At 43.1% G+C, this 21,263-nt stretch overlaps 1 protein-coding gene across 4 annotated transcripts in view; it reads right to left on the bottom strand.

Moving 5' to 3' along the window:
- Positions 1-21,263, bottom strand: part of B3GAT1 (beta-1,3-glucuronyltransferase 1) — a 270,500-nt gene that overhangs the window by 48,802 nt on the left and 200,435 nt on the right. For all 4 annotated transcript variants that reach the window (XM_069224441.1, XM_069224444.1, XM_069224443.1 and 1 more), the window contains one exon: positions 775-1,283. In XM_069224441.1, the coding sequence (XP_069080542.1) occupies positions 775-1,283 (509 nt within the window). The remainder of the gene's footprint in view (positions 1-774; positions 1,284-21,263) is intronic.

The raw sequence follows: 21,263 nt of genomic DNA, 5'->3' as shown, positions 1-21,263 counted from the left end.
GATAGAAGACTTGCATGGGGGCAACCTACTCCTTGTTGTTTGCTAGTTGCAGTTTTTCTTTTACCCATGTTGTCAGGGCAAAACAAAACAACAACAAAAAATGTATTATTGTTACCATGAGCTGCGATGTTAGAAGGTTGAGGGGGGTGCCAACTGTAAGCCCTGCCCAGATGACTGGGCCACGAGATGTGGCCCAGCCTCATCCTGCCTAGGATGGGCCTGGTCTTGGCCCGGATGCGTCCCACACTGCGGGGAATCGGGTGTGCTTTAGTAGCGCGTCAGGGCCCCTCCTCCAGGTGTTAGAGAGCAGGCTGGAGGACAAAGTCCCACCCCAGCCCTTCAGGCACCAAGCGGTTGTCAAATGTGGTTATAATCTGTCCTACTTAAAGGAATTACCTTCGTGGCAATTGTGCTACACCTTAAAGGATGTAACAGTAAACATTATTTAACAACTATAGACTGTCAAAGTGCAAGATTCTAAACTCTCTCATCAGTGACAGACTCTAAACATTCACAGCCACACAACTTCATCCATCGAAAACTCTGAGAATATTGAATCATAAACTCAGTCATATAAAAAATACAATTTTACCTTAGAAAACCCACTCAGTCTTCGAAAGCCCACAGTGGACAGCTGCAGTCTAATCCCTGGTACATGTTGCTTCTGTCGTGTTTATTTTTGTTTCTTGTACATTTTTACTTGATTGGGTGAATGAATTTTGAAAATACACAACACATGAACACTTTAGAACAGAAAGCGTTGCCACTGCTCACCTCTTCAAACAGCTCCAGGCTGTAAGTGTTATCGTCATCTGCAAAGTAAACTATGCCAGGCTGGCTGTTGTTTTTGTTAAAGGTCTCTCTAAGCCAGCGGAGAGCCAGATTCCTCTGCATGGTTCCACGGGGAATTCGGGGGTCCCTCATGTCCCCCCGCAATTTGTAGTTGCGTGGGGTCTCCACATTGAGGTGTGTGTAGTTCAGCCCCGACTCGTGCAGCATCCTTGTCACGAGCGGGGTCCGACGTTGTGAGTCTTCCACGAGGATCCAGTGCAGGTTTGGCACGTGCAGCATTGTGTTGGAAAGACGCGTAAGCTCCGCCTTCTGCACTGGGCGGCTGTACGTCGGAGTGATGACGTGAATGGTGGGCAGGTTGTCCGTCCAAGGAGGTGGGCGCGTGTAAACGTACTCTGTCCTGACAACCTCCACAATGTCTCTATCAGACTGACAATATTCCTTTGAATCCAGGCCCTGGGCAAGGTCCCTCCTGCTGTCGCCTCCATCATCTGCCCAAAGTGAAAAAGAAGTGGTTAGTCTACAAGCATACGTGTTCATGGCCACCCTTCTGCAAGTCCCTCCAACCCTATAATCTCTATTAATAAAACAAAGATCATTTCTTGGTTGAATTGCCTATAGTTGCTGTGAACTCGGAGGATGACGATTGTGTGTATCTTGCACGCAGGAAAAAACATCTGCACAAACTCACAAAAAAGTAGGCATGTTAGTGGCAGTCCGAGCTTTACTGGCGCTCAGCACACGCATTTCCAGCTGTACACGCTTCCCTTTAACAGCTATATCACATTCATTATAAGCAGCATGGTTACTCCTGCAGGGAAATATACCCCAGATATGGCAAGCTTCCCATGATTGGAAGGAGCTGGATGCACAGGCCGCAACTGTGCAAATGTTCAATTAAAACACAGTGCAAGCATTCCCGCGCCAATAATGCGCGCTATGGTAATGCATGCTGTTTTGTAAAGCAGAACACGTAGCTGGAGGAGAGTTTTCCCTTGAAAAAAGTCCAAATGAGGCACAGACATTTGAAAGATGTGCAGAGAGGAATCGCTAATTCCCATATACTCATAATCGGCTCAGAGCTGGCAGCAGCACTGCAAGCTTCTCTTACACATACACGGCACAAGCATAGCCCAGCCAGCAGCAGAGCAGGTTTCATCAAGAGTAGGTACAGGGCATGCATCTACAGTGCAAGCTTCTATCACGCATACCCAGCTCAAGCACAGCACAGGTAGCAGCAGCAGAGCAGGCTTCGTCCAGCAAAAGGTACAGAGCGTGCATCTCCAGAGCAAGCTTCTATCATACATACGCAGCAGCAGAGGGGCAGGCTTTATCAAACAAAATGTACAAGGCATGCATCTATAGTGCACGCTTCTCTCATACACAGCACAGGCAGCAGCAGACCAGGCTTAATCAAACAATAGGTACAGAGCATGCAAATGTAGTGCAAACATCTCGCAAACAGATACAACACAAGCACAGCACCGGTATCAGCAGCAGGGTAGACTTCAACAAACAATATGTACAGGGCATACATGTATAGTGCAACCTTCTTTCACATGTACACAGCACAGCAAGGGCAGCAACAGCAGGACAGGCGTCATCAAACAATTGACACAGGGCAGGCATCTATAGTGCAAGATTCTCTCATTCAAACAGCACAAGCACAACACAGGCAGCAGCAACAGGACAGTCCTCATCACACAATAGGTACAGGGCATGCATCTGTAGTGCATGCATCTCTTATACATACACAACACAAGCACAGCACAGGCAGCAGAAGCAGGACAGGCTACATCAAACAGTAGGTACCGCACACGCACAGCGCAGGCAGCAGCAGAAGGACAGGCATCATCAAACAATTGGCACAGGGCAGGCATCTATAGTGCAAGGTTCTCTCATACTGTACAAGCACAGCACAGGTAGCAGCAGCAGGGTAGGCTACATCAAACCATAGTTACAAGGCGTGCATCTATGGTGCACCCTTCTTTCACACATACACAGCACAGCACAGGCAGCGGCAGCAGGTCAGGCGTCATAAAACAATTGACACACGGCAGGCATTTATAGTGCAAGATTCTCTCATTCAAACAGCACAAGCACAACACAGGCAGCAGCAGCATGACTTACGTCATCAAACAATAGGTACAGGGCGTGCATCTATAGTGCAACCTTCTTTCACACATACACAGCACAGGCAGTGGCAGCAGGACAGGCGTCATAAAACAATTGACACACGGCAGGCATCTATAGTGCAAGCTTCTCTCCTACAAACACAGCACAACGCAGGCAGCAGCATCAGGACATGCGTCATCAAACAATAGGTACAGGGCGTGCATCTATAGTGCAACCTTCTTTCACACATACACAGCACAGGCAGCGGCAGCAGGACAGGCGTCTTAAAACAATTGACACACGGCAAGCATCTATAGTGCAAGCTTCTCTCCTACAAACACAGCACAAGCACAACACAGGCAGCAGCAGCAGCAGGACATGCGTCATCAAACAATAGGTACAGGGCATGCATCTATAGTGCAACCTTCTCTCACACATACACAGCACACGCACAGCGCAGGCAGCAGCAGTGGGACATGTGTCATCAAACAATAGGTACAGGGCATGTATTAAAAGTGCAAGCTTCTCTCATGCATGCACAGCACAAACACAGGACAGACAGCAGCAGCAGGGCAGTCTTCATCAAACAATTGGCACAGGGTAGGCATATACAGTGCAAGCTTCGCTCATACAAGCACAGCACAGGCAGAAGCAGCAGGACAGGTGTCATCAAAGAATAGGTACAGGGCATGCATTAAAAGTGCAAGCTTCTCTCATGCATGCATAGCACAAGCACAGGACAGACAGCATCAGCAGGGCAGTCTTCATCAAACAATTGGTACAGGGCATGCATCTATAGTGCAAGCTTCTCTTATACATGCACAGCACAAGCACAGGACAAACAGCAGAAGCAGGAAGGCTTCATGAAGCAATTCGCACAGGTCATGTATCTAAGTGCAAGCTTCTCTCATACAAACACAGCACATTCACAAAACAGGAATGCATCTAAGTGCAAGCTTCTCTCATACAGACAGCACATTCACAACACAGGAATGCATCTAAGTGCAAGCCTCTCTCATACAGACACTGCACAGTACAGGTAGCAGCAGCAGGGCAAGCTTAATCAGACAATAGGTACAGAAGATGCATCTATAGTGCAAGCTTCTTTCATACCTGCTCTGCTCAGGCACAGCACAGGCAGCACCAGCTCAGCAGGCTTCATTAAACAATAGTTACAAAGCATGTATCTATAGTGCATGCGTCTCTCATACTTACTTGGTACAAGCAGAGCACAGGCAGCATCAGCGGGTAGGTTTCATCAAACATTAGGTACAGACCATGCCTGTGTAGTGCAAGCTTCTCTCATACATACACAGCACAAACACAACACAAGCAGCAGCAGGACTGACTTCAACAAACAATATGTACAGGGCATGCATCTATAGTACAAGCTTCAGTCATACATGTACAGCACAAGCACAGCACAGCACAGGCAGCAGGGCAGGCTTCATCAAACAACAGGTACAAGACATGCATCTGTAGTGCAAACGTCTGTCATACATGCACAGCACAAGCATGGCACAGGCATCCGGAGCTGCAAGGGAGGCTTCATCAAACAAAAGATAAAGAGCATGCACTTGTAGTGCAAGCTTCTCTCACACATGCTCAACATAAGAACAGCACAGATAGCAGAAGCTGCAATGCAGACTTCATCAAACAATAGGTACAGAGCATGTGTGTGTAGTGTAAGTTTTTCTCATACATACACAGCACAAGCACAGCAAAGGCAGAAGCAACAGGGCAGGCTACATCAAACAATAGGTACAGAGCATGCATCTGTATTCTAAGATTCTCTCAAATACATAACACAAGTACCCCACAGGCAGCATCAGTGCACACTTTTATCTATCAGAATGGTTATAGGACATACAGAAGTAATGCATACTTCTCTAACACTCACATTCAGTACAAGAAGCAAAAGTGCAAGCTTCCCTCCAACAAAGAACAAGCACACAGATCATCAGTGGTGTTTTCCCAGACACACAGTGTCCCCTGTGCAGGCATCATCACCCACAACACAGACTGGCTTCCTACATAGAACAGATACAGCAAAGGCTGTGACAATAGTGCGAGTTACTGACTTGCTGGCTAAGCTACAAATGCAGTCAACCTTGACGCTGGGAGCACAGAGTACCATGACTCAGTTAATACGACTTTGCTGCAGTTGGGATTCTTTTGACCATCGCGTCCAGTCTTGGCTGACAACTTCAAGGTTACCCAACAAAGACACAATTTAATCTGACCCAACTTCTGGCCATCATGACCATAAAGGTGAAGGCTGTACACACAAGGCAACAGTTAGAGCAGAGGTTTGTAACCTTTTGACTTCTGTGGGCACCCACTGAATCACTACTGGAACCAGGGACCACACGCAGGCAAATTCTACATTAAAACGCAAAAATACAGAAACCAGTCGGCATCAAACAAATGCACAAATTATTTAATACTTTATTCAATTCACAATCATAAAAAGGGAAAATATTAACAGGAAGTTTGGAGCCTTCAAAATATAACTTTCTAAAAGATGAAGCGATTGGTTAGACTCAAGCATATCACTGTATTTTTTGCTTGCAATGCATGCCGTCTTTTTGCCAGCGCCTCCCAGTGCCGTTTTAATTGAGAACACACTATTTTCCATTTGCTTCCCTTGCGTAGCTTCTACATATAACAAGTCAGATTTCAGTTTCCAATTCCTTCACATTTTCAGAGTATTTTGAAACTTCGGGACAGATTTTAAAAAAGTGGTGCTGCATCCAATGCAGCGACACTTTTCTTGCGCCCCTTAGTGCCCACCTAATGCCACCATGTGTGTGTCATATTTAAGATTTTGCGCACCATGGCGGTAGTTAGGGAGCTAGCATCAAAATGTTTGACGCTAGTTTAGCGTTTTGCAGGATTACGCTAATCCTGCAAAGCACATTGAGGCCCATTATAAACAATGGTATTCCTCCTTTTAACACCTGCTCTGTGCAGGCATTAAAATGCAGCAAAAAATGGTGCAAAGAAATCTTTTAGATTTCTTTGCGCCATTCTTACAACCCCCTAACGGGGGAACGCCCCCCTTGCATGCATTATGCCTGGGGCTGGCTAAATGTGGTGCAAAGGGTTACAAACTCAGTAGAAGATGAAACCTACAATATCAAAGCTAAGGAGCAAACATTGTACAGTATGAAACAGAGAAAGGACGACAGTAAAGGTGTAGCAGATATTGCCATATACAGCAATGAGAAGAGTGACATTCTGAAGAATTGTTAAGTGCTTGCAGTGATGTTGCAGAGGATAGTGAAAGGTTGACTGCAGAAGCAGGATCATGTGTAAAGGCCAACCGTAGAGGGATTGTTAAATGGGGAAACTGAATAAGAATGCTCAGAATGCCGAGGGGCGGATTCATAAATTGTTTACAGATGAAAATCCTGAGGAATTGTGATAGGTTGACAGTAAAACGGAAGGAAATCCCAGAAGTCTGGGCATAAGATGTCAGAGTAATTGTGAAAAATAGATTGCAAGAAACATCAGTAGAGTGGTGAGCAGGTGATAGTCAACCTGCTTATGAATGGTGAAAGGCTGACTGGTAAATGGGTATAGGCTGAAACTAGAGGATCAGGAGGCTGATGAAAGGGTGCCAGGGTGACCTATAGTGTGGTGAGTGGTTGTCACATAAACAGGTTAAGAAACGCTATATGTGGATAGTTGATTAGTGGAGGCAGTATAAAAGGATGAGCAGAATGAATGGAAAATTAGATGCATGAATAGCTGTAAAGGAACAGAGAAAGCTGGTGAAAAACTAGCAGTGCAACAGCAAGAAATGTTGAAACTTTGACCTGAATGACAGAAGATTGGATAGGGAACAGGTTGCAGTGTAATAGTGAGGGGATAGTGACAGAGAGACAGGAACAGTGGGAGAATGGTGAAAGACAAACAGTGTAATGCTAGGCAGTGTTAAATAATCGACTGACAAAAAACAGCTATTGGTGAAAGGTTCTCATTGAAACAACAGCCAAATAGTAATCGGTTGCAGGAAGACAAGCAGTATAGGTACACGATAAGAGCTGATATTGTAACAGCTGTTAATGGTGAAAGACTGACAAAAGCAGCAAGAAAATGATTAAAGGCCTACAGGAAAACAGAAGGAGAATGGCTTGCCATTAAGTAATGGTTGAAAGACTTTTAGGGGGACAGCAATAAAAAATGAAAGACTGACAGTGGAACAATGGGAGAGTGGTGAAAGCCTGACAGAAGAGTAGTATGAAAATGTTGAAAGGCTGACCACGGAGCTACAGGGCAAACAGTGGTAGCAGAGTAAAAGTTTGAGGTTGACCCTGGAGTCACAGACAAAATAGTTGTTGCAGAATGCAAGCTAAAAGGTTCTTGTTCTAGACGTGAAAACACACTAGTACCCAATATAGGAAGGCCCACAATAACTAATATTTCATGCAAAGGAATGCAGCAACTAAATATGCTGGACTGCATTGTGTGATGGGGAAAACACAGCACATTGCCATTTGTTTCAAGATTGCCCCTGCTGTTGATGTCTTTCACTGCACTGATATATAAACAAGCTGCCTTGTACAATGCATGGCCTTGTGCCCTGGAGCAATGGAGAGCGTGCATTGCCTTGTGTAGAATGTGAACTAGAAGCATACAACTTCATTACAAATTCCTATACATAGACAAACACAAAAGGGTCAGGTGCATTGTGCAATGGATGTGTTAGCGCGTCTGACCTTATTTGGTTAATTGAGGCATTTGTAGGTCGATGGACCTTTTGACTGAGCTTAGAGTAGTTCCCACCATGAGACCATGTACCAATACAAATCAATACCAATAACAATCAATAGCATCGACAATCATAAGAGTCAGTCATTTCCACACACTATGACCTTTCAGTCATGAATAACCACACCTTTATGTAAAAGCTAGAATATTTATTTCCCTATATTAACAATGCTAATATCACGTAACTTAGTCTCAACATCAAATGATAAGAATACAGAAACTATGCTAGGTGCCCAAATCTCCTAAAGAATCACAATTTAATAAAGGCTTGGAGCACTACAGATTCTAAGGTTACAGTACAAATCAATAGCAAGAATAACTGTACAAAAGAAAGGGCATACATTTAGCTCCAGCAAAGAAAAGACATCAACTGTTATTACATGTGACGAGCATCATCAGTGAGCACTCTAACTAACCTTCAGATTAGAATAGCATGTTCATGCAAAACAATTTTAGTCAACACAAATTTGGAAAAACATCTAACTATGGCTCTATCAACATTAGTTGTTGGCACCTAGAAATAACAGCAAATAGACATGACAATCAGTAACATCGTCTTATACCTTGCCTCTGTATGGTTCAGCAAGCTATGACAGTCTTCGTCAATTGAACATCAGTTCGGTCAGCAAAGGCATCGGAATTCAGCATTAAAGTTCAGGAAAGCAAATCTCTTCATGCAGTTCGGAAAGAATAATATTTAAACACTCAAGAAGAATGGGAAGAATGGCGCATCTCCTCTCAGTGCAGTCTAGCTAACTTAGATTTCCTAAAACTACTTCCCACATTTCTATTGTTCAAAGAATCGTACGTTTACGTTTAGTCCAATGAAAGTAGACCCCCAAATCTAAGAATTTGCTAGTTCACTGTTCACATATCGATAATTGGCTCCACTTCTTCTGTTCCCGTTGTTGGGCTTGTCAGGTAACAAATTTGAATCAGCTTATACTCCAGTCAGTGCATCCATTGTCTGCTCCTGGGAAGGTCGTCTTTACACACACTAAGTTATACAATGTATGCCTAGCTAGCACAGCATATTCTAGCAAGCAGTTCTCATGGGAAAGAATTCTAGTTACTAACATTTGGTCAATGCAGTGGAAAATCACAATTTAATTCTCTAAGCAGCCATTTTTATAATTCATCTAAGCATTGCATCTTCACATGAGGCCGTGCAACTAGGCCCAAGACCTCGCTAAATTAAGGCCTACGATTAATAAAGCAAGTACATAATACATAACTATTTATATGACATACTACTACATTAATCCAGACGTCAGCTCAACAATTTACATTAATAAGCTGTTAATAAGTACACTTTGTGAATACTGGTGGCCACTCAAGCAGGCGCAAGTTCAAATGCATGTATTAAATTTCTGCACTAACTCATTTTCTATGCAAATTCAACACTGAGAATACATGAATATTCATTAGTAAAAACTCAGCGTTAACAATCCCTCCCATGATGACTAAATATGTAATCACACCTGAATCTTCCTACACAAATCTTCTGCTTCAGCAAAATATTTTCACCTCTATCCCTTTTAAGCTTTGTTCCCTCTTTGAATTCTCCCTAAACAAATTTTCCCTTTTCATTTTCTTTAATTTAATCATGTGACACAATTTAGATATTCCCCATGCTCCAATTTTGCAAATCACAATAATCAATTTCCCTTGTATTATTTTCAATATAATCCCTTTCCCAATGCTGCTGAGCCAATTTCCCACTGAAGCAAAACCTTTGCCAACTTTCTCCCAAACACCTGGTTCTTTCAATTCTTTCAAATCAGCACTCTCATTAGTCAGATTAGTAAGTAAGCTTCTAATTTACTTGCTGTTATCAGGAATATATGAACAGCAATGCTTCCAATTAAGCATTTTGCAAACTCTGCCATCCTTTGCTAAAAGAATGTCTAACGCAAGCCGGTTCTGAAGAGTCATAGATCTTACCACAGCCATTTCTGTATCCATTAGGATCATGACTCCTAAAAATTTTTTCAACATGGTATACCCAATAGTAGACAACTTTCGAATCTTTATAGAATTCAGAACAACTCCTACTGAAGAAATCTTTGCTCCAAATATATCTCCCACTATACCAGAAGGAGACTCTCTCTTTTGTTTAGTGTGATGTAACTCAGTATTTTTCGGTAATCTTTTCAAGTCCTCAAGTTGGAATATCTTTGGGAAAACTATCCCCAAGTAACATGTGCCATACCATCCTCTTGGAAGACAGTAATAAGCATTTGGTCCACAGATGTAATATATACCAGGAATCGCTGGATCCTGTCCATTCAACATAAATGTCCATTTACTCTGAAACAAAAACACATGTCTACATTCACTCGTTCCCACAAACAAAGTGTCAGTACTAGATTTAGGCCTATATACACACAAAGCTTTCCTATGTTTTGCACATCTAAAGCTAATTTCCCTTGTGTCTTTATTTCACTATATGTGTAATCATTTCTAAAAGCCCTTTTCTCTAAATCATTTTCTAACTTCTCCTTTAATGCCTTTCTCCTGTCATCTGTCTGTTCTAAGAAGCTCTTTTCTAATGGTGTAAGCAAGCATGTCAAGTTCTTCTTGTGAGCATATGCCATGCCAAACGTTAATGTAGGCTTAAAGAATCCTCTCACTAATTCTATATTGTTCCGCTTAGCTACTCTACTCAGGTACTTAATTATAGGGACAAATGAAAACTCAACATCATGGTTAGAATAGAAATACTGAATGTACTCCTGGTTATAGGATCTTGTTAGCAATAGACTACAACTTATCCCTTAAGGGAGGGGCAAACTGTGATAGGTAACTCCTTCTTTGACTGATGAAGGAATCTGCATGCATACATAACAATCTCTTGCATCCATCGTCTCAACATACTCACTCAATAAGAGATAGAAAACATTAGAAGAAAGTTCTCATTGTGCACTGTCTATGCGCAGAAGCTTTTCATCAAACCTTCACTTGTCTATTTCTGTTAACGCAGTAGTTATTTCTAAAGCTGAAGTATGGTTGGCTTTACTCTTGTCAAGAACAGTCATTTCCACAACCAATATCAGACACAATACCACGCACACAATCCCCAAACCAATCCTTATGTATTTACAGCCCCTATTCTTCCTACCCTGCTGGCTAAGGTTACTCATGATCTGTAAAGAATCAGAAAGTAGAAGGAAAATTATTGACCATGCAACAAAATCAAAAACAAAATCTTCAATCTTCCTTTTAGCATAATGTACAGCTTTCAGTCTCACTCCAGGAGCCTTTGTCAAAATCGGTAAGATTGTCAAAATCGGTTTAGCAGCTTGTCAAATCAGGTTATCTTGTCAAATCAGGTTATAAAAGTCTTTCTTTTCAACTTTCGATCTCCATTCAATTCTCCTTCACACTTAGGTCTTCTCTTCTTGTCGTGTCTACTTCTTCCTCAATCGTTGTCACACCAATTGCTTCTATTCTCTTTGCTTGTGACGCTGGCCACTTAGCTCCTTTCAGTGGACCTTTGGCCAATGCTCTTTTCAGTGTTGCACTTGAAACTTCTCCTTGCTCTGTGGGATTTTCTCTTGATGGTACTGCGACTGGTTCAGGAGGATTCAGACCACATTGGTTTTGATCTTCCTCAACTCCTTCCCCCTCGGGGTCTGGTGTCTGCTCTCTTTGTCTCTCAAAATCATCTACTTCTGGGAGAGCCCTCCTCTGACTAGACTCTCCCTCTGCCTCGATTGAGATAGGCTCACTGTCACTCTCCTGTAGCTCTTCGCTTTTGTCTCTCACAGGAGTGACTGAACAGCTATCAATTTGCTCAGATCCAGTCTCAGTTCCTCTTTCTTCTCTCTCCCGCTCTGAGGTTGGTCTGGTCATTGTTGGTACTCTCAACAACTCCTCTTCATTGTCCAGAGGACATGCCACTTTTCTCGTATGGCTGGCGTGGATACAATTTGGAAGTCCAGCGCACTTCAGAGCTGTGGTAGTGATCAGAACTACCTGGAAGGGGCCTTTCCACCGAGGCTCCAAACACACCTTCCTCACCAGCTCTCAGGTTGTGTCCTTGATCTTGAGACGATCGCAGTATGGTAGATTCCACCTGATGAGAGAAAGTGTGAACCACATCAGCCAGACCTTTGCAGTAGTCCAACACCATATCATCTGTTATGTTCACAAGAACATTTGCAGGAACCGCTTGCAGCCTCATTGCTTTGCCCATGAGGCTCTCATTCGGTGACAATCCTGTCTTCCTGTCGGGTGTGTTTCTCATTGTCATCAGAACTAGCGGTAGTGCGTCTGGCCATTTCAGATTTGTGGATACACACATTTTCGCCATTCTTGATTTCAAGGTAACATTCATCTATTCCACAAGTCCTTATGCTTCAGGGCTGTAACTACAATGCAACTTCTGCTCAATTTTTAAGGCTGAACATAGTAGTTTAATTACTTCATTGTTGAAGTGACTTCCTCTATCTGATTCTAAAGAGACCGGAAACCCAAAACGTGGTATCAGTTCCCTAAGCAGTAGTTTCGTTACTGTGAGGCTGTCATTTCTCACCTGAAGATAAGCTTCAATCCAATGGCTAAAGATGCAGACAATCAGCAACACATATCTCAATCCTCCACACACAGACATCTCAAAAAAGTCAATTTGCATTCTGCTGAATGAACCTCCTGCTTTTCCAACATGGCTCAAATTGACCACTGTCCCTTTTCCCGCGTTCATTTGTTGACAAATGACGCAATGATGGCAAACTGCTTCAGCAACTTGTCTCAACTTCAGATTGAACCAATTTTGTTTGAACAATCTAATCATGGCATCCCTCCCAACACGCGCCTGACTATAATAATATCTAGCCATTTGAGTCAACAAACTGTTCGGCAAAACCAACTGACCCTCTTTTGAAATCCACAGTTCATCCTGTTGCTATACACATTTCATTTTGCCCCATGATTGTTTTTTCTCCCTGTCAGCATTATTTTGCAATGTTCTCAGCTCTTCCAAGATAGCTATTACATGTAATGTATAGCATGGACATGTCTCATCTTCTTCAGGTAACAATTCCCACTTATCCTTGAACAATAAACAGTTCAATGAGCAAAACCTTGCAACTTGATCCGCATATCCATTTCCCATTGACACAAAATCTTGCGATTTCAGATGTGCACTGCATTTCACCACGGCAATCTTTTCAGGCATTTAGATAGCTTGCAACAATTCTTGAATTCTCCCACCATTTCTTACTGGCGAACCAGAAGAGGTCAGGAAACCTTTCTGTGACCATAGCTGGCCAAAATCATGCACTATTTGAAATCCATACTGGCTATCCGTATAGATGGTAACTTTAAACTGAGCAGAAACATGGCACGCTCTAGTAAGGGGTACCAGTTCCGCTACCGGTGCGGAGCATACTCCTAGAAGCCAAGACAATTCAAGTATACCAGAAATTGTGCACACAGCGTAGCCCGCTCTCAACATTCCAGTATTGTCCCTTACACAGGAACCATCAACAAAGACAATTTGATCATTTCCTTCCAATCAGGTGTCTCTAATATCAGGTCTCGGTTTTGTGCATAGATCAGTTACTTCAGTCTCAACATTTTCATTTGGGAGGAAGGTTGCCGGGTTAAGCACTGTACATCCTTCGAATGACACATTAGGTGATCCTAGGATGCTCATCTCATAGCGAGTCAACCTGGCACCTGTCAGGTATTGCGTCTTGGTCCTTGTTAGTAAAACTACAATGGAGTGAGGGACCATAATAGTCACGGGATGTTCCATCATAATGCCTGTGTGAGGCTCTGTCCAACTGCTGCAACTGTATGCAAACAGCCTGGTAAAGATGCTGCAACTGGGTCCAAAGTAGCTGAAAAATATGCTACTGAGAGGTTCACACCACTATGGACCTGAGTCAAGAAGGACAAAGAACATGCATCACGCTCATGACAAAACAATGTGAAGGACTTAGGCCCTCATTCCGACCTTGGCGGGCGGCGGAGGCCGCCCGCCAAAGTCCCGCCGTCAGATTACCGTTCCGCGGTCGAAAGACCGCGGCGGTAATTCTGACTTTCCCGCTGGGCTGGCGGGCGGTCGCCTTCAGACCGCCCGCCAGCCCAGCGGGAAAGAGGCTTCCACTATGAAGCCGGCTCGGAATCGAGCCGGCGGAGTGGAAGCTGTGCGACGGGTGCAGTTGCACCCGTCGCGTATTTCACTGTCTGCGCGGCAGACAGTGAAATACATGTAGGGGCCCTCTTACGGGGGCCCCTGCAATGCCCATGCCAGTGGCATGGGCACTGCAGGGGCCCCCAGGGGCCCCGCGACCCCCCCTACCGCCATCCGGATCCCGGCGGTCGGACCGCCGGGATCTGGATGGCGGTAGGGGGGGTCAGAATCCCCGCGGCGGTGCAGCAAGCTGTGCCGCCGTGGAGGATTCTATGGGGCGGCGGTACACTGGCGGGAGCCCGCCAGTGGTGCCGGTCCGACCGCGGCTTTACCGCCGCGGTCGGAATCCCCATTGGAGCACCGCCGGCCTGTCGGCGGTGCTCCCGCGGTCCTCCGCCCTGGCGGTCAAAGACCGCCAGGGTCAGAATGACCACCTTAGTGTAGTCAGGCATTCCCAAAGCTGGAGCTTTCCCCAAAGTCTCTCTCAATTAAGAAAATACTTTCATACAGGCCTGATCTAACACTAGGGGATCAGTGACTTATTTGTGGGGCAGCTTCTGCAATGGTTTTGAAATGACTGAAAAGTTGGGAATCCATTGACGACAGTACCCTACCATCCCCAAAAACATTCTGACATCTCTCTGTGTGGCTGGGGGACTCATCTGCAATATGGCTGTGATCCTTTCCCTGGATATGTTTCCTTATTCCCTTCTCAATCTGGTGACCCAAGTGTTTAAATTCTTTTTGACAGTATTGTAATTTAAGTGGAGATATTTTATGACCATTCTTTCCCAAATGGTTCAGTAAGGCAAACGCGTCATACTTGCACTCTTCCTTCATTTTGAATGCAATCAACAAATCATCAATGTACTGTGCCAATGTTGATTGGAAAGGTGTTTCCAAGGACTCCAGGTTCTTTTTCAAGATCTGGTTGAGTATGGAAGATGACTCTGTAAACCCTTGATGAATTCTACACCAACAGTAAACTCGATCTAAAAATTTGAAACAGAAGAGAAATATACTATCCTCGTGAAGAGGCACCAAAAAGAAAGCTTGTGACAGGTCTATGACGGTGAACCATTCAGCGTCACATGAAATCTGAAAAAAAATCATGCCGGATTTGGTACTACGGGACAACATTTGATCACAATGTCATTTATTTTTCTCAGATCTTGAACAATCCAAACCTTCCCGCATCATTTTCACAATCCCATTATCAGTGAATTACATGGACTGCTCAACACTTCTTTCAACACACCTTGGTTTACGAATTCTACAATTATGGGAGCAACCTTTTCATTGATGTCCTGTGGCATGTGGTACTGGGAAATCTGGGGAAAAATTTATTTGACTTTACCGCAACTTGAACTGGCTCAACTCCCTTTATCAGGCCAATGTCTTTCCCTATCAAATCCCATACCCTCTCTTTAACTGTTCCTTGCAAGTCAGAAGGAAGATCCTTTACTGTAAAAACTGGAAAGAAACTAATAAGGGAGTACTCCTCATTTATTGCTTCATGCTCTGTCTCTGGAGCTGGGTCATCGTCATCATCACTGTTCCTCTGTATTTCGATTCCAGCATTTGAGCAAGTAATCAAGCATCTTGTTTTACACAGCAAGTCTCTTGGGATACTGGACTTGAATCATAGACTACGAATTTGTGTAATCCTTTAAAGTTGCCAATTTTAACCTGAATCTGTTCTGTTACTGATTGGTCAAATGCTGATTCGCTACTCCTACAATCTGTACTGTTTTTCCTGAAAGTGGCAGGTATGGGACTTCTGCGGTCCTCACTGTAGAGCGTGTAGTTCCTGTGTCAACCAAGAAGGAAACTTTATGACTCATTACTTTTCCCTTCACATATGGACCTTTCTGATCTACTTCCAAGGAAGCTGCAAGCACACTTTCCTCTTTATCAGAACTCTCGCTCACCCAATGATTGCTTATTCCATTCTCACTGTGTAACAGGAATTAGTGTACTGTGTTATTACTCTGGTTAAGCTTCTGACCTGTGGCCTGTTGGGGAAGCATCACCTGCTGCTGTTCTATTGGGGCTTGAGGTATTTGGATTTGCTGTCTAGGTACCAGTTGAACCTGCTGTTGCACTGGCTGCAACAGAGCCATCTGCACATGTGCATTTGCACCTGCTGCATGGGTGGAAAATCCTGCATCTGATTCATATTGTTTTGGAAATTTGGATTATGACCTCTCATTCTGGGTCCTCCCATATTTTGGAACTAATTGATGTCACTTGTTTGCTGAACAACACCTTCCTGTACCATCATCGGACACTCCTGATTCTAATGTCCAATTGCCCTGCAAGCGTGACATGGCAACAATCTCTTCATTCCCTGCACATCATTCTGAACCACTACAGTACCCAAATCGGGACCACGGTTTCCGTTTCCAATTCCTCTGTGACCTCTACCTCTCATCTGATTTTAAAATACCACATTTCACTGCTGCTGCTGTTGTGGAAAATTTCCCTGCATCCCTGTTTGTGCGGCTCTAATTTGGATCACCATTGCATTTTCTTTCAGCTTCCTCTGCTTCTACTCAATCTCATCACTACAGTACTTTGCATACTGCAATACCTCATCAATCGGCTTTGCTTGCCAGCAAGTCAAATTACTCTTAATCATCTGGCTAATTTCAGGTCTCAGTCCTTCCACAAATCTCAACACAAAATGAATCATGACTTTTGGCTCAATTGTTTCTGTAACACTGTAATGCTTAAATGGCTGCAACAATCTCTCATAATATACATGTATCCACTCTTTCACTTCCTGAGCTGACCTGTCTATTCTCTACCAGTCAATATTTTGGGATGAAATTCTCATTTTTAAAAATTCAATCACTTTGTAGTAGTAGTTCATTACCTCGGGAGATGGTGCACCTGTAATTGGATCTCTCTCTGGTTCTTTTGTCGGCCAATCTATACTCCTCTTGCACTCCATCCATAAATTAGCTGGAACTACTATCTGTGATAGAGTGTTCAAATCCTCCCACAGACATTTTGTAAGTTTCACAAACCTGTCTGTTTGCTGGTACAATTCTACTGGTTTCTCTCTCAACCTTGGATAGTCATTTGTAAAGGACAGAATGTCACTTCTGCTCCAAGGAACATGAACAAAATTCCCTCCTGGAATCTCTCTCATTGGTAAAATATTTACCGGATCTTCAACCTGCTGCACATTTGAAGTAAGATTTGCAGAATCCCTTTACTTTTTATCTTTCTTCTTTACCAATCTGCCTTCCCACTTGTCTAATGCTCCCCATGTCTGGACACTTTGGAGTAGTTCTCTATGGTGTGCTTTCATTCCTGCAGATCTCATGTGTTCAAACTCTTTTGATTCAAACTCTAACCTGTAACTCCTTTTCAAATGTTTTGTTTTCTCTATTTCTATTCAGTACTTCTCTGCCAAGTCTGCTAGCTTCTGATGTACCTCGCTTGCCTCTCTAGTAATTTTCAGACACAAATATCTCAATTCTGCTTCGCTGGAAGATTCAAGTCTGTTCATGCCCATAGTTCCTTCAATGAGCTCGCCTGCTTCCATCCCTAGTCTTGTACAGTTCAAGTACTCCTCTCCCCTGGAGGCACTCTGCAGGGTATTCAGCTTGTCTAACCATTCAGTCAACTGTTGTGCAGTCAAACCTTTCAGCGAAATGTTGTTGAACTGAGTATTTGGAAATGGCTGTTTAACTTGATTTGGAGACTGCGGTGTCAGTAATTTCAGGCTATGACTGACGTTCAACCCTGTTACCGTATCGGGAAAAGCTCCAAATGGACTAAGGTCTAGCAATGATCTGGTTCTGTCAAAGGGCTGTCCTACAGGAGATACTATTAGAGTATTCACATTGAGTCCTCTCCTCATTGAATTCTGACTCAGGACTTCCTGTCCATTTGTACTGTTATTTTCCTTCGCAAACAAAGTTACGATTGAGCCAATGGTGACGAGTACAGATACGGATTCTGGGCTTGGTCTGACATTCGGGTTTTGTAGGTGCATAATTCCCGTATTGTGGCTCATCAGCACAGACATGTCTGTGTGAGTCCCTGTTATCGGAGTGTACTTTGGCATTACTTGTGGCTGCACTTGAGGCAGTAGGAGTGGAGTTGGTTCTGTCTGAACCAATGTTGGTTTCGGGAAACCATGTCCTGTTGGCACTATTAGGTTTGTGGCAGTTTCCACAATGGGGACATCAGGGTAAATACTCAGGACACTTGGCTGTGGCATCTGATTTTGGGTTACCGGTGTAATAGGTGCCTTAAGACTGCTCTGCATTGGCCTCTGTGTTATACTAGGATTAATCTGCACTGGGCTTGTCGTCATGTTAACCTGTGTCGGCGCTAAAGGGTTTACACTAGTGTTTGGACCGCTCTCTTGTGCATCAAATAGTGGGAGACGATTTCTCAATAACTGTAAAATAAATTCATCATCATGTGACTCTTCCTCAAGTGTAAAGGATCTCCTAGACTCCTTTGATCTCAGCTCCCTACTCTCAGACAGGCTTGTGTTTGTCTTTCTGGTGGCTTTTCTTCCTTCTCTCTCGTTATCCTGAGTAATTGCAGGAAACAATTGAATCCCCTGTAAAGTCTCTGTTCTTCAAAATCTCTGATTTCTGTCCCATCTAGCCTCCACTAGTGTCTTCTCTGCCTTTCTCATCCTCCTCTCAAATTTTTGTTGCTGTTGCTGTCTAGCTACTAATTCCCAGATTGGTATTCCCTTGAACTGTGCTGGCCTCGGAGGAGGTTACAAGTCATATAGCACCCTCCTCAAATTCTCTAAGCTCTTTAAATTAATTGTTCCATGGGCTGGAAACACCAAACTCCCATCTTTCTCTGTCACTTTGCACCATTGCTTCAGCCAAAGACATGGCGCAGCACCCTTTTCTTCGATTACAATGTAAGCTGGTGTACCTTCTGGTGGTGCAATATCCCCTATACTCGCTGTAATGTTCATATCTTCCCTTAAGGTACTCTTTAAAGCTTTGAAAAAATTAATTTCTGCAACCTTTATGCTATTCAAATCAAATCAGGAAGTGACTTTTAATCCCAGAATCCTCTTTACCACCTTCTCAACCAATTGTGCTTCGTGGTTGCCTGCCAATCCATCCACAACCGTTCTCACTAACTAACCTATCCCAGCGTGGCTCCAATGACGTCACATTCACAAGTACTGCGGCTGACAGAGGCTTGCGGCTTGTCCTCCTAAACTCAGATTTACATGAAACGAATGCAAAATTATTGCGACCACTAAACAAAATCAAAACCCAATTTGTTAATTGACTACAGGTAGGGTAACACAATTGCTTCAGAAACCTTATGGATTTTCCACTACGATGTTTTGCTCTAGCAGCTACTCCTTTCCCTGATTCGCAAGCAAAATTCAACCCGCAAATTTTACTCTCAACTGATCAGTGGGTCTGTCCAGGAGCACATAGGACTTCCAGATCTCAGTCGAAAAATTATTTTGCTGATTTTGACTCACACTCTTACTTGTCGACCACGCCAGATCGAACTATTAAACCAGACAAATCACAACAAAACCCAAGTTGCTCATGCACTTTTCAATATACTCCGGAGTCTTAAACCTTACAGGGTTCGTATGCCAACAACTGCATGGACAATGTTTTAGCACAAAGCGCCACGCACAAGGGAAGTTCGACGACTTCCCAAGCTCTCACACTTCAGAGTACGCACACTCCTCCTAAAACTTCTTTTGGAGTAAGCAAACTCCCTAAACCCTCACAAACATCACAATTCACCTGTGATTTGCATAAGTGGTGCAAGCGCAAAACCTACTTCATTCACACTGTCACTAGAACTTTTGGAACATCCTCAAACAATCATTGGCAATCTCCAAGGTTCTGGGAAAGTCATTCTAAGTACTTAAGGGCGCGTATTCTTTCCACTTTGTATAATTGAATCTGAAAAATCCAAACTTTCACCGATTTCTCTTACCATATCCGCAGATTATTTTTATCTTTATAGGAGACTGACCCCTACCCCACTAACATCTCTGGGAAAACCTGTTATTCCTTGCTTACTATCTGTGGGGCCAAATACTCTTCTACCTATCTTTGAACTTTATGATGGGCTCTTAAAGAGACAAACCATGTACTGGGCCTTCATGATCATGTATCGGAGCCTTTATGATGGGCTCTTAAGGAGACTAACCATCATACTCTGCTACCATCTCTGTTACCGTGCCTGACCTTATTTGGTTAACTGGCAATAATTTATAAAGGGACGCGTTTGTAGGTTGATGGACCTTTTGACTGCGCTTAGAGTAGTTCCCACCATGAGACACCATACCAATACAAATCAATGCCAATAACAATCAATAGCATTGACAATCGTAAGAGGCAGTAATTTTCACACACCATGACCTTTCAGTCATGAATAACCACACCTTTATGTAAAAGTTTGAATATTTATTTCCCTATATTAACAATGCTAATATCACATAACGTAGTCTTAAAATCAAAGGATAAGTATACAGAAAAAATGCTGGGTGCCCAAATCTCCTAAAGAGTAGCAATTTCATCAACACATTCTAAGGTTACAGTACAAATCAATAGCAAGAATAACTGCGCAACAGGAATGGCATACATTTAGATTCAGCAAAGAAAAGACATTAACTGTTATTACATGTGGCGAGCATCATCAGTGAGCACCCTAACTAACCGTCAGATTAGAATAGCATGTTTGGACTTCATGCAAAACAATTTTAGTCAACACAAATTAGGAAAAACATCTAACTATTGCTCTATCAAAATTAGTGATTGGTACCAAGGGACAAAAGCAAATAGACATAACAATCAGTAACATCGTCTTATACCTTGCCTCTGTATGGTTCAGGAAGCTGTGGCAGACTTCGTCAACTGGACATCAGTTCGGTCAGCAAGGCTTCGTAATTCAGCTTTAAAGTTTAGGAAAGTAAAGTCTCTTCATGCAATTCGGAAAGAATAATATCTAAACACTTAGAAGAATGGGGAGAATGGCACATCTCCTCTCAGTGTAGTCTGGCTAAGTTACATTTCCTAAAACTACTTCCCACATTGCTATTGGTCAAAGAATTGTACGTTTACGTTTAGTCCAATGAAAGTAGACCCCATATCTAAGAATTTACTAGTTAATTTACATTAATAAGTACACTTTGTGAACATTGGTGGCCACTCAAGTAGGCGCAAGTTCAAATGTATGTATTAATGTTCTACGTTAACTAATTTTCTATGCAAATTGAACATTCAGAATAGATGAATATTCATTAGTAAAAATTCAGCGTTAACGGATGTGTGCTGTGCACTGCAGCATGCATTCAGTCCATTGATTTCTGGGGGAAATCAATCCATTCTCAATTGTTTGCACATACTTAGGTATCAATTTGAATGCAAATCCGGATAAGGTTATCTTAATTGATTGGACTTTACGT

Source organism: Pleurodeles waltl, chromosome 3_1 (assembly GCF_031143425.1).
Source record: "Pleurodeles waltl isolate 20211129_DDA chromosome 3_1, aPleWal1.hap1.20221129, whole genome shotgun sequence".
Lineage (NCBI taxonomy): Eukaryota > Metazoa > Chordata > Amphibia > Caudata > Salamandridae > Pleurodeles > Pleurodeles waltl.
The sequence above is the reverse complement of the archived record's forward strand: the minus strand, read 5'-3'. Positions and strand labels throughout refer to the sequence as shown.